Source organism: Molothrus ater, chromosome 10 (genome assembly GCF_012460135.2).
Source record: "Molothrus ater isolate BHLD 08-10-18 breed brown headed cowbird chromosome 10, BPBGC_Mater_1.1, whole genome shotgun sequence".
Taxonomy (NCBI): domain Eukaryota; kingdom Metazoa; phylum Chordata; class Aves; order Passeriformes; family Icteridae; genus Molothrus; species Molothrus ater.
The window spans coordinates 17,765,217-17,785,462 of record NC_050487.2 but is presented as its reverse complement, the minus strand read 5'-3'; the positions used below and the strand labels follow the sequence as shown (position 1 = coordinate 17,785,462).

At 45.4% G+C, this 20,246-nt stretch overlaps 1 protein-coding gene across 1 annotated transcript; it reads right to left on the bottom strand.

The window, feature by feature from the left end:
• Positions 1 to 1,204: 1,204 nt before the first annotated feature.
• On the bottom strand, positions 1,205 to 18,778 carry LAMP3 (lysosomal associated membrane protein 3). Its single transcript, XM_036388720.2, has 6 exons — positions 18,309 to 18,778; positions 13,456 to 14,198; positions 12,240 to 12,362; positions 9,431 to 9,488; positions 8,730 to 8,897; positions 1,205 to 5,414 (listed from the first exon to the last, which is right to left on the bottom strand). The coding sequence occupies exons 1-6, from the start codon at positions 18,352 to 18,354 to the stop codon at positions 5,275 to 5,277; spliced, it is 1,278 nt and encodes a 425-aa protein (XP_036244613.1). The 5' UTR covers positions 18,355 to 18,778; the 3' UTR covers positions 1,205 to 5,274.
• Positions 18,779 to 20,246: the final 1,468 nt, after the last annotated feature.

The following is a 20,246-nucleotide window of genomic DNA, read 5'->3' as shown; positions in this document are numbered from 1 at the left end:
AGGAAAGCCTCAGTAAAACTGAGGTTCTAAACCAAGATCAGTGTCTCTAATAAACACAGATATCCTGACTCTCATTGAGTCAGGATATCCTGACCTTCCTTTTTCCCAAGCCATTTATGTTGTTTCTGCTTGTTGGAAAAGCTCCTATCTAAAATTGTGAAGAAATAGCTAAGAATCTTGAGTCAATTAGTTTATAATTTCATAAAGTACTTGGGATCTACCAATTCCATAGGCAATAAGACTCACAGAAAAATAGAAACCTATGTTTTGTGACATTTTGTGGCCAGCTGGGGAAGCCCAGATGCTGATGAAAGCCCAGCAGTGTTATGTTGCTGTGGCAGATAAACTTCAGACCCACATCCCCCTGCCTTGTTGGCATGCAATGGCCACAGCCCTGGACGTGAGGAAAAAAGTCTTGTCCAAGTCTTGTCACCTTAATCACAAAGGGTTAACTCCACAGAAATCCTTCTCTTCTCATGCTTGTTATTTTGCTCAAATTGATGCTTAAAAAATATACCTCCTTTTTTCTTCTAAATATTCTGGTGCAAAGGTTTCTTCAATGAATTCCAAACCTTTGTGCCTCTGGGACAGTCCAGGGTGTGACTCATAGATGGGGACTTTTGCCTTTAAGTAAAATAGTTGACTTTTCCTCCATCTGCCACTAAACCTTGTCAAGAAAGAATTTTGAAACACCAGCAGCCTTTGAGGGCCTAATTCACACACACAAGTGTGTATTTACCAGCCCAGCTTATAAAACATGAAGAAGGAAGGAATCTAAATAGGTGCAAGCCTGGCACCAAATTTAACACTGTACCAGGCCAAGCAAGTACCGAAGAGCAGAGCAAACTGCCCCTGCTCCCCAGGCAGCCCTGCTTTTCTTCTGAAGGACAAATAAAGGGGCTTGCAAAGTTTTCACCTTGTGACATTAAATTATCCATCGTGTAGGGATGTGCACTGGCACCAGAAATGAAGTGAAGCATAATCCTGGTATTTTATCCCTGAGGGAATTTACAGCCTCTGTGCTGCCCTCACTGGCACTTCTCCCACAGCCAAGTTCCTCAATCAGCTGCTGGCAGCAAATTGTTTTTTCACCCCCATCTTTACCATGTCTTCTGTTTTCCTGCAGTCCGTCTAAGAACCTTTGCTTCATGAAGAGCACAATATGTGAGACTCAGACATTTCAGAGATAAAATCATTGCACACCTAATGATTAAATACAGCCTTTATTACAGAAACACCAATAACAGAAAAATAAAGAGCATATCTTACTTCTCATAGCAAGTTATTTTTAGCAGCCATACATTATAGCGAGCTAGCAGTGATCAGACAAGCCATGTTCACATACTCAAGATGCCAATCTAATCTCCCTTCCTCTTTCAACTGAATTAACAGCTGTTTCTTAATTTGTGCTTGTCCATCAGAGAACAGAAAGAGCTGAAAGAAATTAAACCCTGCTTTTTAAACTCCTCAGTGACTTATCTATGTGTGACATCATTGTGTTTCTGAGATTCTCTGCACACCCAAGACCCTCATTTTGTCTTGGGTGTGCAGAGACCGCAGGGGATGGTCTGGCATGGGAGCTGCAGCAGAGCATGGGAGCCATCAGGATGTGGGGATGTGCTCACCTCAGTCCTGGGATGGCCCCATGGCCTCCTGAGCAGCACACACTTGCACAGAAGTTAAGCTTTGCTTCCCTGGTGGACGTATCATCAATGCACCACATGATCAGTTCATCACATCACCCTGATCAGCACCTTCTGGTTCAGGGCTGGGTTGGTCTGAGCCTGTAGCTGAGGAAGAAGTGGGCTGGGGCTGCTGAGTCACTCTGGGACCCAGCTGCAGCTTTGTCTCCTCCCACAGCCAAAACTACCCTGCTGCCCCACAGCAGGGCCATTATGGCCCACCCTAGTGTGTAAGCAGTTTACCAAATGTCCTCCTCTTGTATGGTGTTCTTTTAGGGACTTTTTGCTCAAGATACTTCCCAGACAAGATGTTTAAAAGAGCAAGTCTGGCAAACCAAGAGGAATTACCCCTATAGAGTCTTCCCAGTAGGAGGGACACCTCAAAGCTACTCCATTAGGTAAAAAAGTGCCAGCTAAATATATTCCTATATTCTGGCAGAAAATAAACATGGGCATCAGCTTTTAGAGCTGCACATAGCAGCTCAGGGAGCAGCTGGGCTGTCTGATTCTAATTCAGCATTAAATCTGGAGAGGCAACACTCCCTGCTATGCTGACACATCCCTGCTGCACGCTGGTTGGGTTTTGGGATCAGGGATGGACGTGATGGGATGCAGGCTGGGCCACAGCTGAGAGAAAGGCAGCACTTCAAGGCTGGGATCTCCTGATGCAGTAAGGATTTCTCCAATGGATAGTTACTGCTGTAAAGCACTAACTCCATTGGATTAATTTTGCTGCATGTTGGCAGCATTTCCTGGGAGCATCCAATCGTTTCATTGGTTTGCATCACGTGCACTTCACCGGTGCCACTTAGAGGCAAGCCCAGAGTATCATTCATGTACAAATGGCAGAATGCAGCTTCAAAAAATAGCAAGAAAAAGCATAAGAACAAATAAGATAAATCTGAATCCAAACATTGTTCAATACCAACACATTGATTCACTGAAGAAAGAAAAAAAAAACTATGGGGGAAAATATTATTTGTGCATCACTAGTAAAAATGGCAGGTGTCACAATATTAACCACAGAATTAGCAGTCATTAGTAACTCTTTTCTGTCCTCATGCTGACATCAGACTTTTATTAAAGACTGACTATTAACATAAAGCAAATTTTCAGAACAGAACAAGCAAATGCTATATCCATGTCAGTAGAAGTAACATAGATCACACAGTCCAGCAATCAAAGAACAGGTGAAATGGGACTCAGCTTTGACAAGGGAAAGATATCTGATCCCTGTGCAGAACAGCTTAGGGCCAGACCATGTGCTGAGCTTTTTAGGCAGCTTTTGTTAAAATGGCCACATGTAGCAGACTGGGACAGTGACATCCCCACTGCAGGCACAGGCTCATTTTCAAATGGAAGCTCTTTTCATTTACCTTTCCTCACAGACGTCTCATTTTTTTAAAAAAGGTGAATGCTTTGAGTATAAAAATCTGCTTTCTAAGCAACAGATTCATAGTATTAAGTAACCCTGAGAATTAGAGGGATCTTATTAGGCCCAAGGTCTGAGTCCAGTGGCTGCTTGTCTGCTAAGGGGGGAAGGAGGAAGGGAAAATGAGCTCAATAAAGCTCATTAAGCATTATGAACAATGCTGGAGCCCTTTTGCAAAAGAATAATTGAAATACTTACATTTTAATTTGAGTATTCAACTGAATACAGTCCAAATCATGGTGTCTGTATTCAAGGCTTGAAAGTTTGGTGTCCTATTTCTTGTGCTGTTTTACGTTATAAATGTATTCAGCTGTTCCTGTGCTCACAGCTGGTTCTGATGTTTCTCCAAGCGTAAAAGAGCTTCGAAATTGTCTTTATCTTTCTTATTTATTGGTTCATTCAGACTCAAAGGGAACATTTCTAGAGAATGATAATTACTTCCAGCTACATATTATACTGATTATAGAGCATTATGGCCATGTTTCCTGCTTCACACAGACCAACATCTCTAATTAATTCATAGAATGGAAGAATTTCTTTTCTTTCTTCATTTAAATAAGTAAACTGCAATGGTGAAATACTAGTAAAATATCAAAACTATTTTTAAAATACTTAAGGGAATATCTGATATTCATAACCATCAATTTTATCCAGTGAAAATCCAGTGAGGTTTCATCACCATTAAAAACTGCAGAGGATTTGGGCCATTATTCATAGAAATTAAATTAACTCCCAGCATTTCCTTTGTGTTTAGATACAGATTAAACTGTCAAGGCATTTTTGCCTATGACTTCATCTTTCTTTTGTTTAATGAGTGCCATTCCACAGTCCTTTTCCAGGCCAAACTTTTATTAGTAAAATTTAAGCCATTAGCCTAACTCCTTGGAGGAAGTGTGCTCTTATTGAATATTATTTTCTCTTTTGCAAATGCTTTTATACATAATTTCTTATCATCTTGATGTCATTTGCTTCAGTGAGCAGATTGTGTGGCATGTGCACACGTGTCTGTGTGTGTATATGCACATTTCTGCACATGTAAATCTTTTGTGACAAGGAACTTTTCCTTCTTACAACAAAGAACATGAGCTGGACTTAAATCTCAAAAGCAATTACTATTCTCATGCCTTCATCATTGGTTCAGCAGGAAATAGACTACAGAGTGTATCAGTGTGCTTTAAAGCAACTCCAGATTATTTCCATATGAAAATCCAGCTGCTCAGCTGTGAGCACACTGGAGAATACTCACTTTTGGGCAGATTTGTCCAAGGCCTGTGCAAGCTTTTATTTCCCACTGAAACCCTGACCATACAGCATCAGTGGATTTCTATTTCTCATGGACCTCATGCAGGTGCTCCAGTGGTGGCCACTTAATCCCAGGCATTTCCAGTGAGTGGCATCTTCCTGGATTAAGGGACCACCCTGTTGCCCCAGCAGAGGACATTTCCTGGGCTCAGTGTGCTCACTGTGACAGATCCATGTCTGAACAGCACATGGGGATTCCTGAGCTCTCACAAGACCAGGAACATATTCAGCTCCAGGGTAAGAGTCACAATTACCACTCCGTCTTTGCAAAGGGCTTAGTGGGAGAACCCCAGGAGTTTAGGAAGTGTAACTGTGTGTAGGACTGGAGAACTGGCTTGTGAGTGGAGTCACACTGACAATTCCCCTGAGATTTTGGCACTCACTGTGTTCTGAAAAAAGCTTTCAGTGAGCTCTCGCTCAGCAGGGTTGTCTGTAGCTGGTTTATTCTAAACCTTCTGGTTTATTCACCTGAAGGTCAGACTTACATCTTTTGATAAATCTAACCATCATTAACAAACCTGATGGATTTTCTGGGGGATTGTGATACTGCTTGCTTTAAGCTATTTTTAGGAATCTGGCTTAGGTGATCTGAATGACCTCCTTTGTTAACAACAGAGAGAATTTAGGCTCCTCATTTTGGACTACATCTAAATTAGATGCTAAGAATAGCCTAAAGCAGAAGGTGTGAGTTCTCTCCTTCCCACCTTAAAAGAACTCCTTCCAGAAACATTCATTAGCTGTAAACACACGTGTCATCTCACTTAAAAATGTGGCTTCAGGGCAGGGAGATTTTCAGGCAGAAGCAAAACTCCTGTGACTTCTCTGCTTGCTGCACACACTTGGAAGCACAAGGGCACCTCAGATGCGTTCATATCCTCTCTGTGGCTTCCTCCTGGAGATCAGGAAGGTGGCAAACACAATGACAAACAATCCCAGGATACTCAGGCACACTGCAATGGGAGCTACTTTGCCGTTTCTATCAAGAAAACATTCTTCTTCTGAAAGGAAAAGGAAATCAGAGAATGTTACAGCAGAACACCATACTCCTAAACTGTACATCTGTATTCCAGTAAAGTTGGCAAATACAAGCCAGAAGTTCTCAAAACCTTGCTTTGTTTTTTCTTTCTTTTTCCTATATACTTACTATATAGTATAAATACTATACTTATTATACTATATTTACTACACTTTTTATCTGTGGTGAGACTTATCTCAAGAAAACCATCCTTGCCCCTTCTGCAGTAGCTCTGTGCTTCCCTGGAGAGTGGCTCTTCTCCCTCACATCTGCAGGAATTGTTTCACCACTCAGCACACACACAGCAGGGGCTTTCTTCCCAAAAGCAGATGGGAGCATCACAATACAAAGTGCCAGCCTGAAAATAAAGGGCAAGACATCCTGCATGGTCAAAAACTGCTCCTGTGTGACATCTGATTGCTTCTTCCCAGTGAAGAGGATCAGGCCAGAGACAGAAGCCCATAGTCCAGCACATCACTAGTGCAGTAGGGATCCTTGTTAAGTCAGTGTTTTCTAAGAAAAATCAAATTCTAATTATTCTCTCTGTTTAATTCAGAGTATTTGTAGATGATGGTGGCTAACTCAGAACATTCAGAGATTAGGAAGGCAGAAGCCTTGGACATAGTCCAGGGAGTTGCTTTAGCAGTACCTTTGCAATTTTGTTGTAGATATGATGATATCATACACAAATCATATTTCTGAAGGACCATACAAAGATATCACTCCAAACATACCTCTTAGCTACAGAGAGGGCAAATTCTGACTTTCTCAGCCAGTTCCTACCCAAATGAATACTCAAATCATCCCCTGATTAAACAGAAACTTATTACTTTAAAGTGAACTTCTAGACTGAAGTAAATTGGCAGCTTTCCTATGGACAGACTGCACCATGTGGGCCACTGAGAGAAATGGAAAATTTACCCAGTAACAATGGCAGGATCAGCCTCAAATTCAAAATACAAGTGTAGTCCTGGGAGTGAAGGCAGTGTCTGGGAATGGCCACTAATGTGTTATCCCAGAATTGGATCAGACCTACATCTCCCACCGGCTCTACAGGAATGATCTTCCTCATGCTCCAAGGAAAGACAGACCTCTGTCATGCTGCTCTGAGTGGCAGCTGCAGAGCAAACCGTTCTCTCAGCAGGGCAGTGTGGTCAGCTAAACCCCACAGCTAAACCCCACAGTGGATCCCAGCTCAGCAGCAAATCCAGTTTATAGCCAGGATACATCCAACACCCTGTGCCCCCTCACTCCCTGGGGCTGTTCTGAGGCAGGATTGACAGCACTCTGAGATCACAACCTCAGCTCTTATTCCATGATTGTGCTGGCACAGGTTGTAGCTTGGCTTGGGCTTTTCCCCCAGGGGAATTTTATACTGTCAGTGGGCAATGAGCCCATGGAACATGTGGAGTCCATGACATCATGTCACAGCTCCAGAGCCTCCACATGGCTCTTCCCAAAGTCTGACCCTCTTCTGCTCTAATCCAGATGGTGATGCAATGCCACAAAGCCAGCGGCATGAGCATTCCATTAGACATTGCCTTTTAAAAGCTTTGTCTGGTTAATGTAACCTGCTGTTAAATGAGCTGAAAAGTATTTGCATCTAAGTGTTGCAAAAACCAAAGATGTTTGAATTGGCCATTTTGCTTTGATGAAACATTGGGGATGAAGGAATGAACTCTATGAACTCTAGAAACTGTTTCTGATACAATGAAGTACAGAAGGCTCTTTTACAGATTTCTAGACTCAAACAGATCAAGCTATTGATATAACAGTGCTGTAATCTGTACAAAATTGTAAGGAACTTGAAACCAGTGACCATTAATGTTTTCTTTTTCTTCCCCATTTAAAGATAAGCAAATCAGGAGCAACAGAAGTGAAACTATCAGTCCTGAGACACCTGAGGGGATGAGGTTGATGATGTGTTTAGTCATTCCTTCACTGGGGATTTTCTTTTTCAGAATCTGCACATGCAGCCAATACACCACCGTTTCATGACTGTTTTATAGCCACAGGGGAATTATTTCAGAGGTGGGAGCTGCTTTCTCAGCTCTCTGATTAAAAGAAAAACTAATTTAAATTTTTACATGGCATTGACTAGCAGAGATTGGTCTGACTTGGAGAGAGAGAAGGAGGAACAGAGAGCATCTTTCTCAGCTGAGCCTCTCCTAGAGGTGAGGCCATACCTAGTCCCATCAGTAATATCATTCATTGTACACATTTGAATGGGAATGCAGGGACCAGATGGGATCCCATGAATTCTTCCAGCTCATTGTTATTGCATGAAAAAATTCTCCACAGAATGAGAGTACAGATGGGATTCTCAGTGTGGAGAAAGACTATGTCTTTAAAAAGCCCCAAATGTTGTTTCCCATTATATCCCTGTTAGAATGGAAAAGGTAACCAAAATGGTGACCTAACAGGAGAAGAATTGGTCAAACAGAGCCAAACAGTCAAAAGACAGATCTAAAGTAAAAAGAATACAGGGGCAGTATTTTGTAAGCACACAGAAAGACAAGTGGCAGAAGAGAAAATGTCTTATTCCTGCATCTGAAGGGCTGGAGAGCTGGTCAGCCCCTCTGTGCACCTGAGTCCTTGTATGGAAATGCCCTGAGAGGAAGCCACAGAAATGAGAAAATGGACAACTTGAAAGAGATCACAAGGTCCCACTGAGTCCCCCTCTCTGGTCTTTGTCTTTTACTGCGATACCTGATTGCCTCTTTGTGGCACTTCTCCAAGAAAAGACAAACTGAAGAGATGAGCATCATGTTTAATTCTGAAGCTGGGAGTGGGCCAGTTGTGCTCCTCCTCAGGAGCACATTTCATCATGTCTAGACATAGCTGCTCTGAAAATACCATCCTGCATTCACAAATATCCCTTATTAGCTGGCAGTTTTGCTGCTGCAGTTGAGTGAGTATCAGGAGCCTTTTAGAATAGCTAAAATCTGAAATCTGGCTATATTGAGAACAGTGACCTGGAAATGAACTTTGCACGTTGGGGTTTGGGTGCAGTGGGTGAACACACCTCTGCGTGTTCCAGGAGAGAATGGATGAAGAAGAAAATTGTGGCTGTAGAGCTGAACATTTTTAATGAGAAGGTGAAACAGAAGGTACTGAATGCAGGGGGGAAAGATATTTTTCCATCCTCCATAGGTATTAGCACTGTGTTGGAAAGGACTCAGAAAAGGTTGAGAAAACAGCAGTGGGATGTGTATGGGTATAATTTAGCAGATTACATCCATCAGGCCACCAGAGTGCTGTAGATCTGGGAAGGGTGGAAAAGTATCCTTCTACTCACCTTTTCCAAACTGGTCACCCACAATGTCAAAGGCCTGCAGCTGCATATGAACAAAGAGGATCTGGAAATTGTTCTCCAAGGGGAAGGTTTGCCTGCTGGCACACTTAAAGGAATTCCCCAGCTTTGTTGTGAACAGCTTCTCATTTAGGGCTGCATAGTAAAGCATACCTGGAGGCCAGAGAGAGACAGATGAGAATCCACACTGACTCCATTGGAACCAACACCTTCCTGAGGTAAAATGATCCCAGAGGTGAATAAAGCACGGACATTTTCTCCATAAACTATCACTTATTCTTCTTACATGTTTAAATGAGTGCTTTAACTATCAATGGACAACTCAGTTGAGCTTAGGTCTGAAAAATTGGCTAAAATTTCAGATGCTTCTTCAAATCACATTTTAAGAAATTGAGTCGGCAGGAGGGGGTTAGAACCTCACAGAAGCAGGCAAGGTTTGAAGTAATCTCTATTCTGAAAGAGTGGGGCAGGGAAAGCTTTTGAGATCAAAAAGAAAATGTAGTAATAGTGATGTTAGTGCAGCCAGGCCCCTTCTCTTCCATTTTATACCACAAGATTTAGGTGAATGACACATTGAAAGCTTGATAAAACACGTATTTGCAACATCCAGTGTTTTAAAGATCTGAAAGCTTATCCCACACCCAGAACAGTTTGATATGAAATTAAGACAGGTTAAAATCACTGACCTTCAGAAGATAACTGTATTCTGCTCTCAATTTTAGTGACAGAGTAACTTGGAGCTTGCTGCAAAAGAAGATGTATCTTTATTCATAATACATGCTCATACTTGCAGGGGAAAGAAACACAGCTTACCTCCACAAAATGGTCATAAGGAATTTCCCAAAGGAACACTTTGTAAAGCACCACCTTTGAGACCCAAGAACCAACTCTCTTGGATTTTTTTTTCTTTTCCAAATCTCAGCTGCATCACCAGTTCAATGAAACGGGGCCATACAGGTGTCATTTTACACAAACTGCTCAAGCTGGGCACTCCTCAGATACTTGTGATAACCAATAGTAGGAAGATTGCTGACATGGAAAGCACCTGGCACAACAGCACAGAACAGAATTTCCAGCCAGGTGTCCTGCTCACGTGTGCCCTGAAACCCTGGTGCAGCCTGGACACTGCTCTCCCCTGGGGTGCCACAGGGAAAGAGCCAGCCCTGGGAGCTTCTCCCTGGTAGCAATGTTGCAGTAAAATGTGATGCCTCATGCAGCAGCCCTGCTACCCTGTTTAATTCCTGCTGTGGGCACACAGGGATTCATGAGTGCAGCTGGTAGATAAATTACCTGAATGTCTCCTGTGCACGTGTAGGATGGAGCGGGAAAATTGAAGAAAGAAATGCACCAGAGGAGAGGTTCTCAGCATCATTCCAACTTAAAGACATAAATATGACCATTTTTGGATGGCAGTTCTGTTTGGCCACGGTTAAAAACTTTGCTTGGGGAAAACACCTGCTCCTACTTCACATCTTGTGGGTTGGTTACACAACTTCCCTTTTTCAAGCCCTTTCACGGAGGCCACTGGAGTGGTGAGCAATGAACCAGCCCCTCTCCTCTGCCACCCCAGCCCTGGGGCCTGAGCCAGCTCCTCTCCCACAGGGACAGCCACAAGTGCCACTGCTGGAGCACTCCTGCTTCAAAGCACTGGGAGAGGCTGTGGGGACCAAACACAAAAAGCCAGCAGCACACTGTTTTCTTATTAACTTGAATTTCAAAGCAGTCCAAGCTGAGCCCTGCTATGCTCTTGAGGCTTATCTTTAAGTGGAGGGTGCATTGTCTAATGCTGTGCCAAAAACCACCTTTTTCAGGGCAAGGCAGGTCAAGGACCTCCTAAAGGTTCACATCACTCTCCTTAGCACTGCTGCAACCTGGGGGCTTTCGTGGGTACTTGAATCCCCAGCCTTTCCCTAAGGATTCTTGTAACACCAAAAATGCTCCTCTTGTTGCAGGAAGCACACATTTAAAGCAAACACTCAGAGTCTGAACTGATCCCTTGTTTTGAAAGAGCTCCTTCATTTTTTACCTTACTTTTCCTCTGTAGCTCTTAGAAAACTTTTAGCCGTAAGCTAAAATAAAGATGACTACTAATCAAAATATTTTCTCCGTTCAAGAATTAATGACACATGTGGGTATAATTTCCTGTTCCCTCTTGGGCTTTTTATGAAAATGACTGATTAACCATTTGTACTTTTCTTAATTGTCTCTAATTTGAGACTTGCAGCTTGGAACCAGGCTGCAAGACTGAAATTTAGCTTGATTAATTGAAGGACACAGATCAGCAGTGATGGCCAGATGAAGCTCTCAGCTGCTGTGGAGCTCCAGGACATGGCCTTGATGTTCATTACACTTGCCAGAGTTTGATGGGATCCAGCCATGTTCCTGCCCATTCCTCCCTGCCCATTAATGACTTCATGCACAGTGTTAGTTCTGTTTTACCTCTGCTGGCATCATCACTCAGCCCTTACAGCTTTCAGGTGAATAGTGCTGCCTTCCAAAATGTGCAAATCCCTGATTTAGCAAGAGGATGGCTGCTCTCAGGGATCATCTCCTGTGCTTGTAAAAGCTGCTGCACTCTTGGTAGCTTGTGTGAAAGCCACACCTGCATGTGATGTGGCCCCAGTGGGGAACTTGGAATTAATAGATACAATGTCAAAAACAAAGCTCCGTTTCCCCACTGTGTAAGCAGGATCTCTCATCTTGTCCAAGTTTCTCTGTGTGTTTATAGGGTCTCCCTGGTGTGGTGCATTTTAAGGCCACTTATCTACAATTTTGTTGTTGGCAGTTCACTTGTTTGGAATTCTCCACTCAGAAATTAGATGAAATTAGACTCCTTCAGCTGTGGATGTGTCATAGCTCCTGGGCGCTTAAAACTGCACGGGCTCTCCTTTGAATTTGACAACCCCAGCTGGCTTTTAGGGGACACAAATGCCTGAGAGCAACTTGACAGTGAGAGTCAGAGCTCCCAGCACACCTTGTTCCTGCACAGGGACTCCAGTCCCAACCCCTTCCCTCTGCACCACTCCAATGCAAACAGCAGATCTGACCTCCCCTACCACGAGACTTTTACCTATGTAAAAAAAAGACTTGGATTTTGCTTGGCTATTCCTAGACTTTGTGTTGCTTGATGAGCAGCTTTAACATTACTCTCTGGCACTTTCTGTCAGAGAATGGCAGAGTACTGTGCTTACCCTTCCCTTCCACATGGAAAGTTCAAACAGAGCTGATCTAACACTGAAGTCAGTTGTACTGTGAGCACGACATTGCACAGGCAGCCTGCAGAGGTATTTTCCAATCTGAATTAATTAAAGCATGGTTCTCTGGTTCTGGCCCTTTGGGTAGAACAGGAGTAACCATGCCTTATATACAGATGGAAAACAAGCACAGAGATGGATAAAATGCCTTTTCCCACAGCTCAAGCTGGATCAAAGGCAGCTTTGCTTTGTTCTTGCTTTCCAGTCCTAAACACTCCTTCCCTCTAAATGCAACAATTACCTTTAGAAAGGTGATGTTTACAAATCCTCCACTAAAAGTTAATTTCAGCTCAGACTGCACCATCCCACAGCTTCCAGATATCTTTGTCATATTGGGGTTGACAGTCACATATTCCATCTGCTCCTGTGAAGAAAAGAGACATTGCAGGGCTGCTGATGAATGAAAGCAAACATGCAGAGATTTAATAACTTTAAAACATGCAGAGATTTTCCCTTTTTATGCCCCCAGACAGGCTCTGTGTGGCTGAATGAACAGGCTAGTGGTGGTGGCAGCCGAACTGCTGCCTGCCAGGGTTGTTCACCACTTATGAACCAGCACTGGTGGTTGTCTGACACATCACTGAACTGTTCCAGTGCATGAAGCTGGCAGAAAATACTTGGTTTCTGTTCATTCAGTGAACTGATGATTCAGGCAGAGTCAGGTGAGTATGAGTGGTAATTTACAGAGAGGGAGTACCTTATATGATTATCAACATCTCACTATGGTGAGGTTGGGAATCCTGCTCCCTTCCTGGCTTCTGCCAGGACAAGGGATGAAAATTACCTTTACCAACATTAGTCACTCTTCCTAGTTAGCAATATTCAGACATCAAACATGAGTATTTGTATGTGTAACAGGGATGGCATAAGAACTCCAGAGCCTGAGGTTGTAGCTCTATATGGTGTATTAATTGAGGCAAAAAAACCTTAAGCCTTAGGGACACAATTGCCATTTCAGGTTGTATGGCATCTGTTGCTGAATCATTCTCAGTGGATCACTTCTGGGAGAGAGGAGCAGCTCTTCAGGACCTGGCAGTTCCCAATGTCCTAAAATGTCCATACATCAGCATCTGGACAGCCCATCTCTTAATCCAAGGCTGTGAACTGGCAATTTCTTGCTTTCATTGCAAATCACAATGTCAAGTTCTTACCTGAAGTCAGTTCAGATTTTAACTAACCTTCCATTGTGGGAAGCACAAATAACCTTGCAGGCTGATCCCCTGCCCCAGCATTGCTGCCACACAAATATCACTGAGAGCACCTTTACATCCCCTTGGCATTATCATCACACAGGCCAGAGAGGGTACAGCAGCGGGGATGCTGTGGCATGAGGGGCCTTAGACTGGCAGCAAACCCCTTATCTTGATCATAGAAGCTAATTCTGAAAATGGCTTGGAAAGGGGAAGAAAAAGCTCCTGCTAATTAATGAAGTCACTGAAAGCTCAGCACCACCTCACCTGCTGTGTATTTCGGGCCATCAGCTGCAGGCCCATGACGGCTTTGACGCAGGTCCCGTTCCCATCAGAAACAGCGTAGGTGCCTGTGGGGATGGCAGAGGGCTCTGGGGTGGGAGAGGGTCTCACTGTGCTGGCAGGGGACGTGGGGGCTGTCTGTGTCCCTGCATGGGTGCCTGTTGTGTTGGCCACGGCCGTGGCTGTTGGATCACCCATGGCTGTTGTTTGTCTCCGTGACCGCGTGCTGGGCCCGGCCCTCGGCGTGCTGGTGGCCGTGGTGGCAGCTGTCCCCTGGGTGCTCGCTGTCTCCTGCTTCAGGGAGGTGTTGGTGGCCACTGCTGCAGTTCCTGTGGTCACAAGTGGTCCCATGCCATGCCTGCTGGAGGACACAGGGGCAGAGGTTGTGTTCTTGGCTGCAGCTGTAAGTGAGGGCATGGCGGGGGCCGCAGCCTGGCCGGCCGTGCTGGGGCTGTCTGCAGGGGCTGGGGATGGTGCTGCTGCTCCTGCCGTGGGCTGGCCTGCAGCTGATGCTGCCTGCAGCTGCTCCCTTGTCTGCTTGGTCGTTCTGTGGCTCATGGGTGTTGTTTGAAGAGGGTCTGTGCTGGCAAAATGAACTGTGGTGCTTTGATGGGGCGAGGAATGATAAAGGGAAAGTGGCTGAGCAGAAATAGCCATTTGGTGGAAGGATGTGGTTTCTGGAGACAGTTCAACCCCCAGGGCCACTTCAGCAAAGCAGGAGGAAAATGCTGCAAAGAAACTAAAGTCAGTAGTCTAGAAACCTTTGGACTTCACTTTTATGTTGATAACCACAACATACCTGCGCTGGCTTTGTTGTCAAATGTGTGATACAATTTCACTTTCATTTGGCTCCAGTCATGATAGGAGAGTGAAGGCAGACACCCTGTAGGACTATCCACAGCTAGACACCAATCCCCCAAGCTTCACACCTCTGAGTATTCCCATTCTAGGGGAGCAAACTGGCTCCCAGCTCTCCACACACTGAGGAAGCAGACCTTGCACAATCCCCAGGCAGCACAAGAATTCCCTGCAGGAGGTAGTTCAGCAGGATTTGCTGGAAGCAAATTATTGAGGTCTAAGGAAGATGAAGTGGGTGTAGAGGCCAGAGGGGTTGGTTTCTTACCAACAAAGTGTAGGGAGTGGGGATGTGTCTGTGTGTGTGAAGGAAGTGAGGCAGTGTCATGGTCTTACAGTGATTCACAAGTCTGGGAAACCAGTCTGGGAACAGGGAAATTCCAGGTATTTATTTTGTTGTAGCAATGTCAGCTTGAACCCTGGAGTTCTTCCTCCTGGAAGAACCCAAAGAAAAACCACCCCTCTAAGTGATGAGCTTTCAGAAATGAAAAAAAAAAATTAGGGTGCAGCATCCAGGAGCATTTGGACCACATTAGGAAATAGTTAGAGCACCAAAATTATGCTTCCACCTAATAACATTTACAGAAATGTGTCTCTTGCAGAAGTGAAAAAAAAAAAAAAAAAACCTGGCTCCTAAATGTAAATACAGAAGTGAACAAAAAGTGGGAAAGTACACTGTAGAATATTTGAATGTCACAACTCTTCTGCTTGAGTCTTTGTGAGTGTGCAACAAGACTCTGGAAAGACAAGGCTGAGTTAAAGAAATAAATCACTGATGTTTGTGAATTCTTTGATGTACATGAAGGTACAGGTAGTTAAATGCTTTACTGCCTAAATTAGTGGGAGGACAGAGATAAATTCTCCCATTTGGAGACAGAAGGGACCCAAAAGTCCAAGATAGCTCATATTCCCAGCAGTACAGCTCCACAGAGAATGCCTCAACATGTCTGAGTTCACTGTACACTGGTTCTTTCAAAAAAATTTCTCATGAATTGGTGTCAAAGTTGATGGCAGGCAGGCTGCTGAGATTAGAGTATCAGGATACATTAATGCCAGAGGAACATTTGGAGTGAAAATGGCTGAAATCTCACAAGTTCTTCCATTTTTTCACTTATTTACTGTCACTCATCATGAACAGAGGTCTTCAATAATAACTGAATTCACAAAATCTAACCATTTTCAGATACATATAATCTAAGTAAGAATAATAGAACTTACTGGGTTTTGAATCAAATTCAAGATAAAAATCAAAGAAACAAGAGCAGAGGCACAGATCTTAACCCTTACCACAATTTTCCCTTAAAAATGGCAATGCTGGAGAAGAGCAGAAATGCAGGTGTAAATACTCCATACTCCTAAAATTGCCTGGGTTTCACTCTGAGCTCTACAGAACACACCTGACTGCCACTTTAGGTGTTACCATCAAAATGCAACTTGAGACAGTTGAAAAACCTCAAAAATATTCTGATTTTTCTCAAAATGAACCCAAAAATGCATAATTCATGTGATATTTTAGTTCATTTTCTCTCTTTCCCCTATGCTTTGCCACAGCTGATGCAGAGCTGTATATCAGATGGCTGATCTCCTTCTGTGGGCCAGGGGAAAGCCAGAGCAGTTGCCATGCACCACTTATGGGTAGCTGCATCCAAGTGTATCAGCATGATAAAAACAAGAAAGAAGAAGTTGCAATTTTCACTCTTTCTTCCCCTCTAAGACTGTGAAACAATCCATATTTAAATTTACACGAGTCCTAAATTGTCTGTAGGTCTTAGTTTTCAGCTCACAGATTGGTTTTGATTACTGACCAGGTTACACAGATGTAGAAAGAAATATTGAAGTGACATTAGAATGCCACCCATAGCTTTTAAAAAAAACTCCTCAAAAGGTCATTTCAACCCAATTACTTTTCATTATTCAGCAAGACAGGGTGACCTGAGGGGTGCAGCCAGCAATGTCTTTGGAATGGCCCATGGTTCTTGCTCACTGGGTGACTACCAGACTGTTCCTCCAAGAATTTTGGGGTTTCTGCCAGTGCATGATGGCCACACTGCTAAATCCTTTGGCTTGGTCTTCCCAAAAGGCATTTGGCCACAGCAGCCCCCAGGGACGGGCAGGGATCACTCTCCAGCTGCCCCCATTGGCACTGGCTGTGTTTGGGTGGCTGCTGGAGGTGGTTTGGTGGCCCTGCTGGGTGAAGGGGCAGATGGGCCCATGGAGTCCCTGGCTTACCCTCCAGCTGAGGCTGGGAAGGATTCCATGGCTCCCTGGCATGGCCAGGTTCCTCTCTGGGAGCCTGGCACAGCTCAGAAAGCAGCTGAGAGCACAACTCCCCCAGCACAGCCTTTTGTGGCTCTGCCAGCAGAACAGAACAGGCCACAGAAACACGAGGAGTGGCAGCTCTGCACCCCCAGTAGTTTCCTTTTTTTCCCCCTCCTATAATGCCAACTCAAAACTTCATCCAAGCAACATTTTGTTTGAGGGATGCAAGTGCCCTGGGGTGAATCTTCCCAGAGCAAGCAGCTGCAGTCCCCTTGTCTCACTTCAGCACCAAAATTGTGTGTAACAGATGCTGAGGGCTGTGTGGGAGCCCTGACAGCCTCCTTACAATGCTCCAGAAAAAACTCCCAGAAACGGACCAGCACAGTTCTCAGAAATTCACTGTTCCCAGTCTGGGCCTGGAGATCCCTTTTTCGTGCTTTGGTGACAAGTTTTGGTCACAAGAACATCACTGCTGTTCTCCCAGGTGTTATGGTGGGAAGCTGAGTGCTCAGTGCCATGGCCTGGCTGTGCTATTTCTCAGCCTGTGCTGGGGTGTGTGATAGAAACTCATCCCCTTTTCATCTAACCACACTCATCTGCTCAGCTGTCCCACAGTGTTGTTCTCCACTAATTATGTTTCATTCCCTGTCTGCATAGAAGGACTTGACTTTGTGACATTAATAAAACATCACAACAAATTATTAAAGGAAAGATCAAAATCGGGTAAAGAACAGAGGAAACAAGTTCTTTCTGGTCAAAAGTGATTGCTGACCACTGAATTATTAGTGTTGCTACTCAGTCTGATCTTGCTCTCCCTTTCATCTGTATGTTTCGGGGCTATTTCAGCAGACTTTGGCTATGAAGCAGGCATGGGAAAGCAGAGAGATACAGCAGGAGCTGCTCGTGGTCAAGTCCCTGGGCATTTTCCCTGCTCATGGACTGGGAGGGGGACAGGGCTGTTCTTTCTGTCATCCCCATGTGCCGATGGCAAAACACACCCAACAGCAAGCTCAAACCCTTGGCCCTTCCACAGATTAAATCACATTTTGTCCTCTTCACCAGGCAAATTTGGTGCTCCTGCAGGTGTTGAGCAGTGACTGGGAAATGTCCTTCATGTGTATGGCTCCCCAGATTTTCACAGAGCAGCATTAAGGATCAGATGGTGACTCTGATGGGGTTTGTCATTGAGAGAAGCCCCAGCCTGTCTTCTCCAAGCTCCTGCCTCACTCCTGCTTTCCTGATCCTGCTCTGCATCTTGCAATGCAGATAAATTAATGACTCGAGCAATGCTTCCTTAGTTTTTTTCTTTCCTGTTTATCTCACTCAAGATTTTCAGTTAGATCAGCAGGTCTGGAAATTATTTTTAATTATGAAAAGCAAAGCCAAAAAAGTCTGCTTCTGACAAGGCTTGGAACTGACTCCTTCACACAGAGTTTATGCCACCACAAGAGTTCAAGGGAAAATACAGAGGAAAACATCAAAAACTAAGTGTATCTTAAAAACGAAACAGGTTGATACACTAAGTGTGTCAAACTGAGGGTATAGCAGCTGCAATGAACAGCAGGTATGGTTATTTCTTAGCAGTGGGACTTTACTGAAAGCACCCTTAGTGTTAGCAACAAAACTGTCCAAAGTTTTGAGTCTGTTGGGTGCTGTCCTGACTGCAAGGAAACCAGACTGACATAATGTCCCTTTTTCCAGGTAGAAATGATGCCGTTACTCACCACAGGCGAGGGTCAGCGAGATGAGCTGCCGTGCGCTCCTCCCCATGGCCAGCACGGCTGTGAGAGGCGCTGCTTCTCCCAGGAGCCGGTGCAGAGCAAACCCAGCTCTGCTGCGGACTGAAAAGTTTCACTGGCTGCAGGGAGTGCTCAGTCACATGGCTGGGAAGGAGGTGGAGAGAGAGGGGGAGACCGATGCCTCTCGCCTGTAAACTCGCGCAGAAGGAAATAAATGATGGTTAGGAAAGAAAGTGAAGAGAGAAATGACTGCTGGGCTGACTGGGAGGAGAGCTGGGGCTCTGCGAGGCCAGGGAAAGCTTCGTGCATCTCCCTCCCTGTGTGAGAACCTGGTGCAGAGTGCCCCAGCAGAGGGTTACAGCTGTAAATCAGTGCCTCCCCTGTGTTCTTTAGAAAAAGACTTTATTTAAGGGCAAACTCCATCTTTTATGTTAAGGCACAGAAGGGAGAGGGGTGTGACCATCTGCACAAAGCACCTGCTAAAAGTAATACAGGGCTGAGCAAAGCCCCAGACGGGCTCTTGTCCTATGGGCACCGTCCTGTGCTGCCTGGCCCCGTGCTGCTCCAGCCAAGGTGGGTGTGCAAGTGTGTGCACGGGTGTGAGTGTGAGCGAGTGTGCGAGAGTGTGAGCAGGTGTGCATGGGTGTGAGCGAGTGTGCATGAGTGTGAGCGGGTGTGCATGAGTGTGAGTGAGTGTGCGAGAGTGTGAGCGGGTGTGCATGAGTGTGAGTGAGTGTGCGAGAGTGTGAGCGGGTGTGCATGAGTGTGAGTGAGTGTGCACGGGTGTGAGTGTGTGTGCGCGGGTGTGCAAGAGTGTGAGTGAGTGTGCATGAGTGCGAGCAAGTGTGCATGGGTGTGAGCGGGTGTGAAAGAGTGCGAGTGAGTGTGCATGGGTGTGCGTGACTGTGAGCAGGTGTGCATGGGTGTGAGCGAGTGTGCATGAGTGTGAGCGGGTGTGCATGGGTGTGAGCGAGTGTGCGAGAGTGTGCGCGGGTGTGCAAGAGTGTGAGCGAGTGTGAGTGGGTGTGCAAGAGTGTGAGCGAGTGTGCTTGAGTGTGAGCGAGTGTGCTTGAGTGTGCGAGAGTGTGAGTGAGTGTGCATGAGTGTGAGTGTGCAAGAGTGTGAGTGGGCGAGAGTGTGAGCGAGTGTGCATGGGTGTGCGAGTGTGAGCAGGTGTGTGCGAGTGTGAGCAGGTGTGTGAGGGTGTGCGAGAGTGTGAGCAGGTGTGTGAGCAGGTGTGTGAGGGTGTGTGCGAGTGTGAGCAGGTGTGTGAGCAGGTGTGTGAGCAGGTGTGTGAGGGTGTGTGCGAGTGTGAGCAGGTGTGTGAGCAGGTGTGTGAGGGTGTGTGCGAGTGTGAGCAGGTGTGTGAGGGTGTGTGAGGGTGTGAGCAGGTGTGCATGAGTGCCACACCGAGGGCTCCTGCCCAGCTCCGCGGGCCGGGGCAGGAGCCGTGCAGGCAGTGCTGGCTGCAGGGCCGGGATGTGCAGCAGGGGAGCCTCACTCCCTCCTGCCCTGGCATCCCCTGCCCTGGGCATCTGCCAGGGCCCTGCTTGGGCAGGGAACAAAGCAGCCCCCGCGCTGGCATCTGGCTGCTCCTCATTCTTCTTTTCCTCATGCCAATATCAGCTGCAGGAACATGGTGACACCAAGGACTTGAAGAGTCAGGTGAGGTGAAGTTTGCCCCCAGAAATCTGGATGCTGCATGAAATCAGGTCCAGTTTATCTTGCTCTATTTGCACTGTGTTTCCACATTCTTATTTTCACCTGCTTGCCTTTCTACATGATCCACAGTTTGTATTTGGATCAATTAGCACTCCCTAATGAACACTGGTAGGCAAAGGCATGCAGATATCTCAGGAGTAACTATTATAAAGTCATCTATGACTCTCTGTCTGTGTGAACCTTTTCACAGGTTCCCAGTGA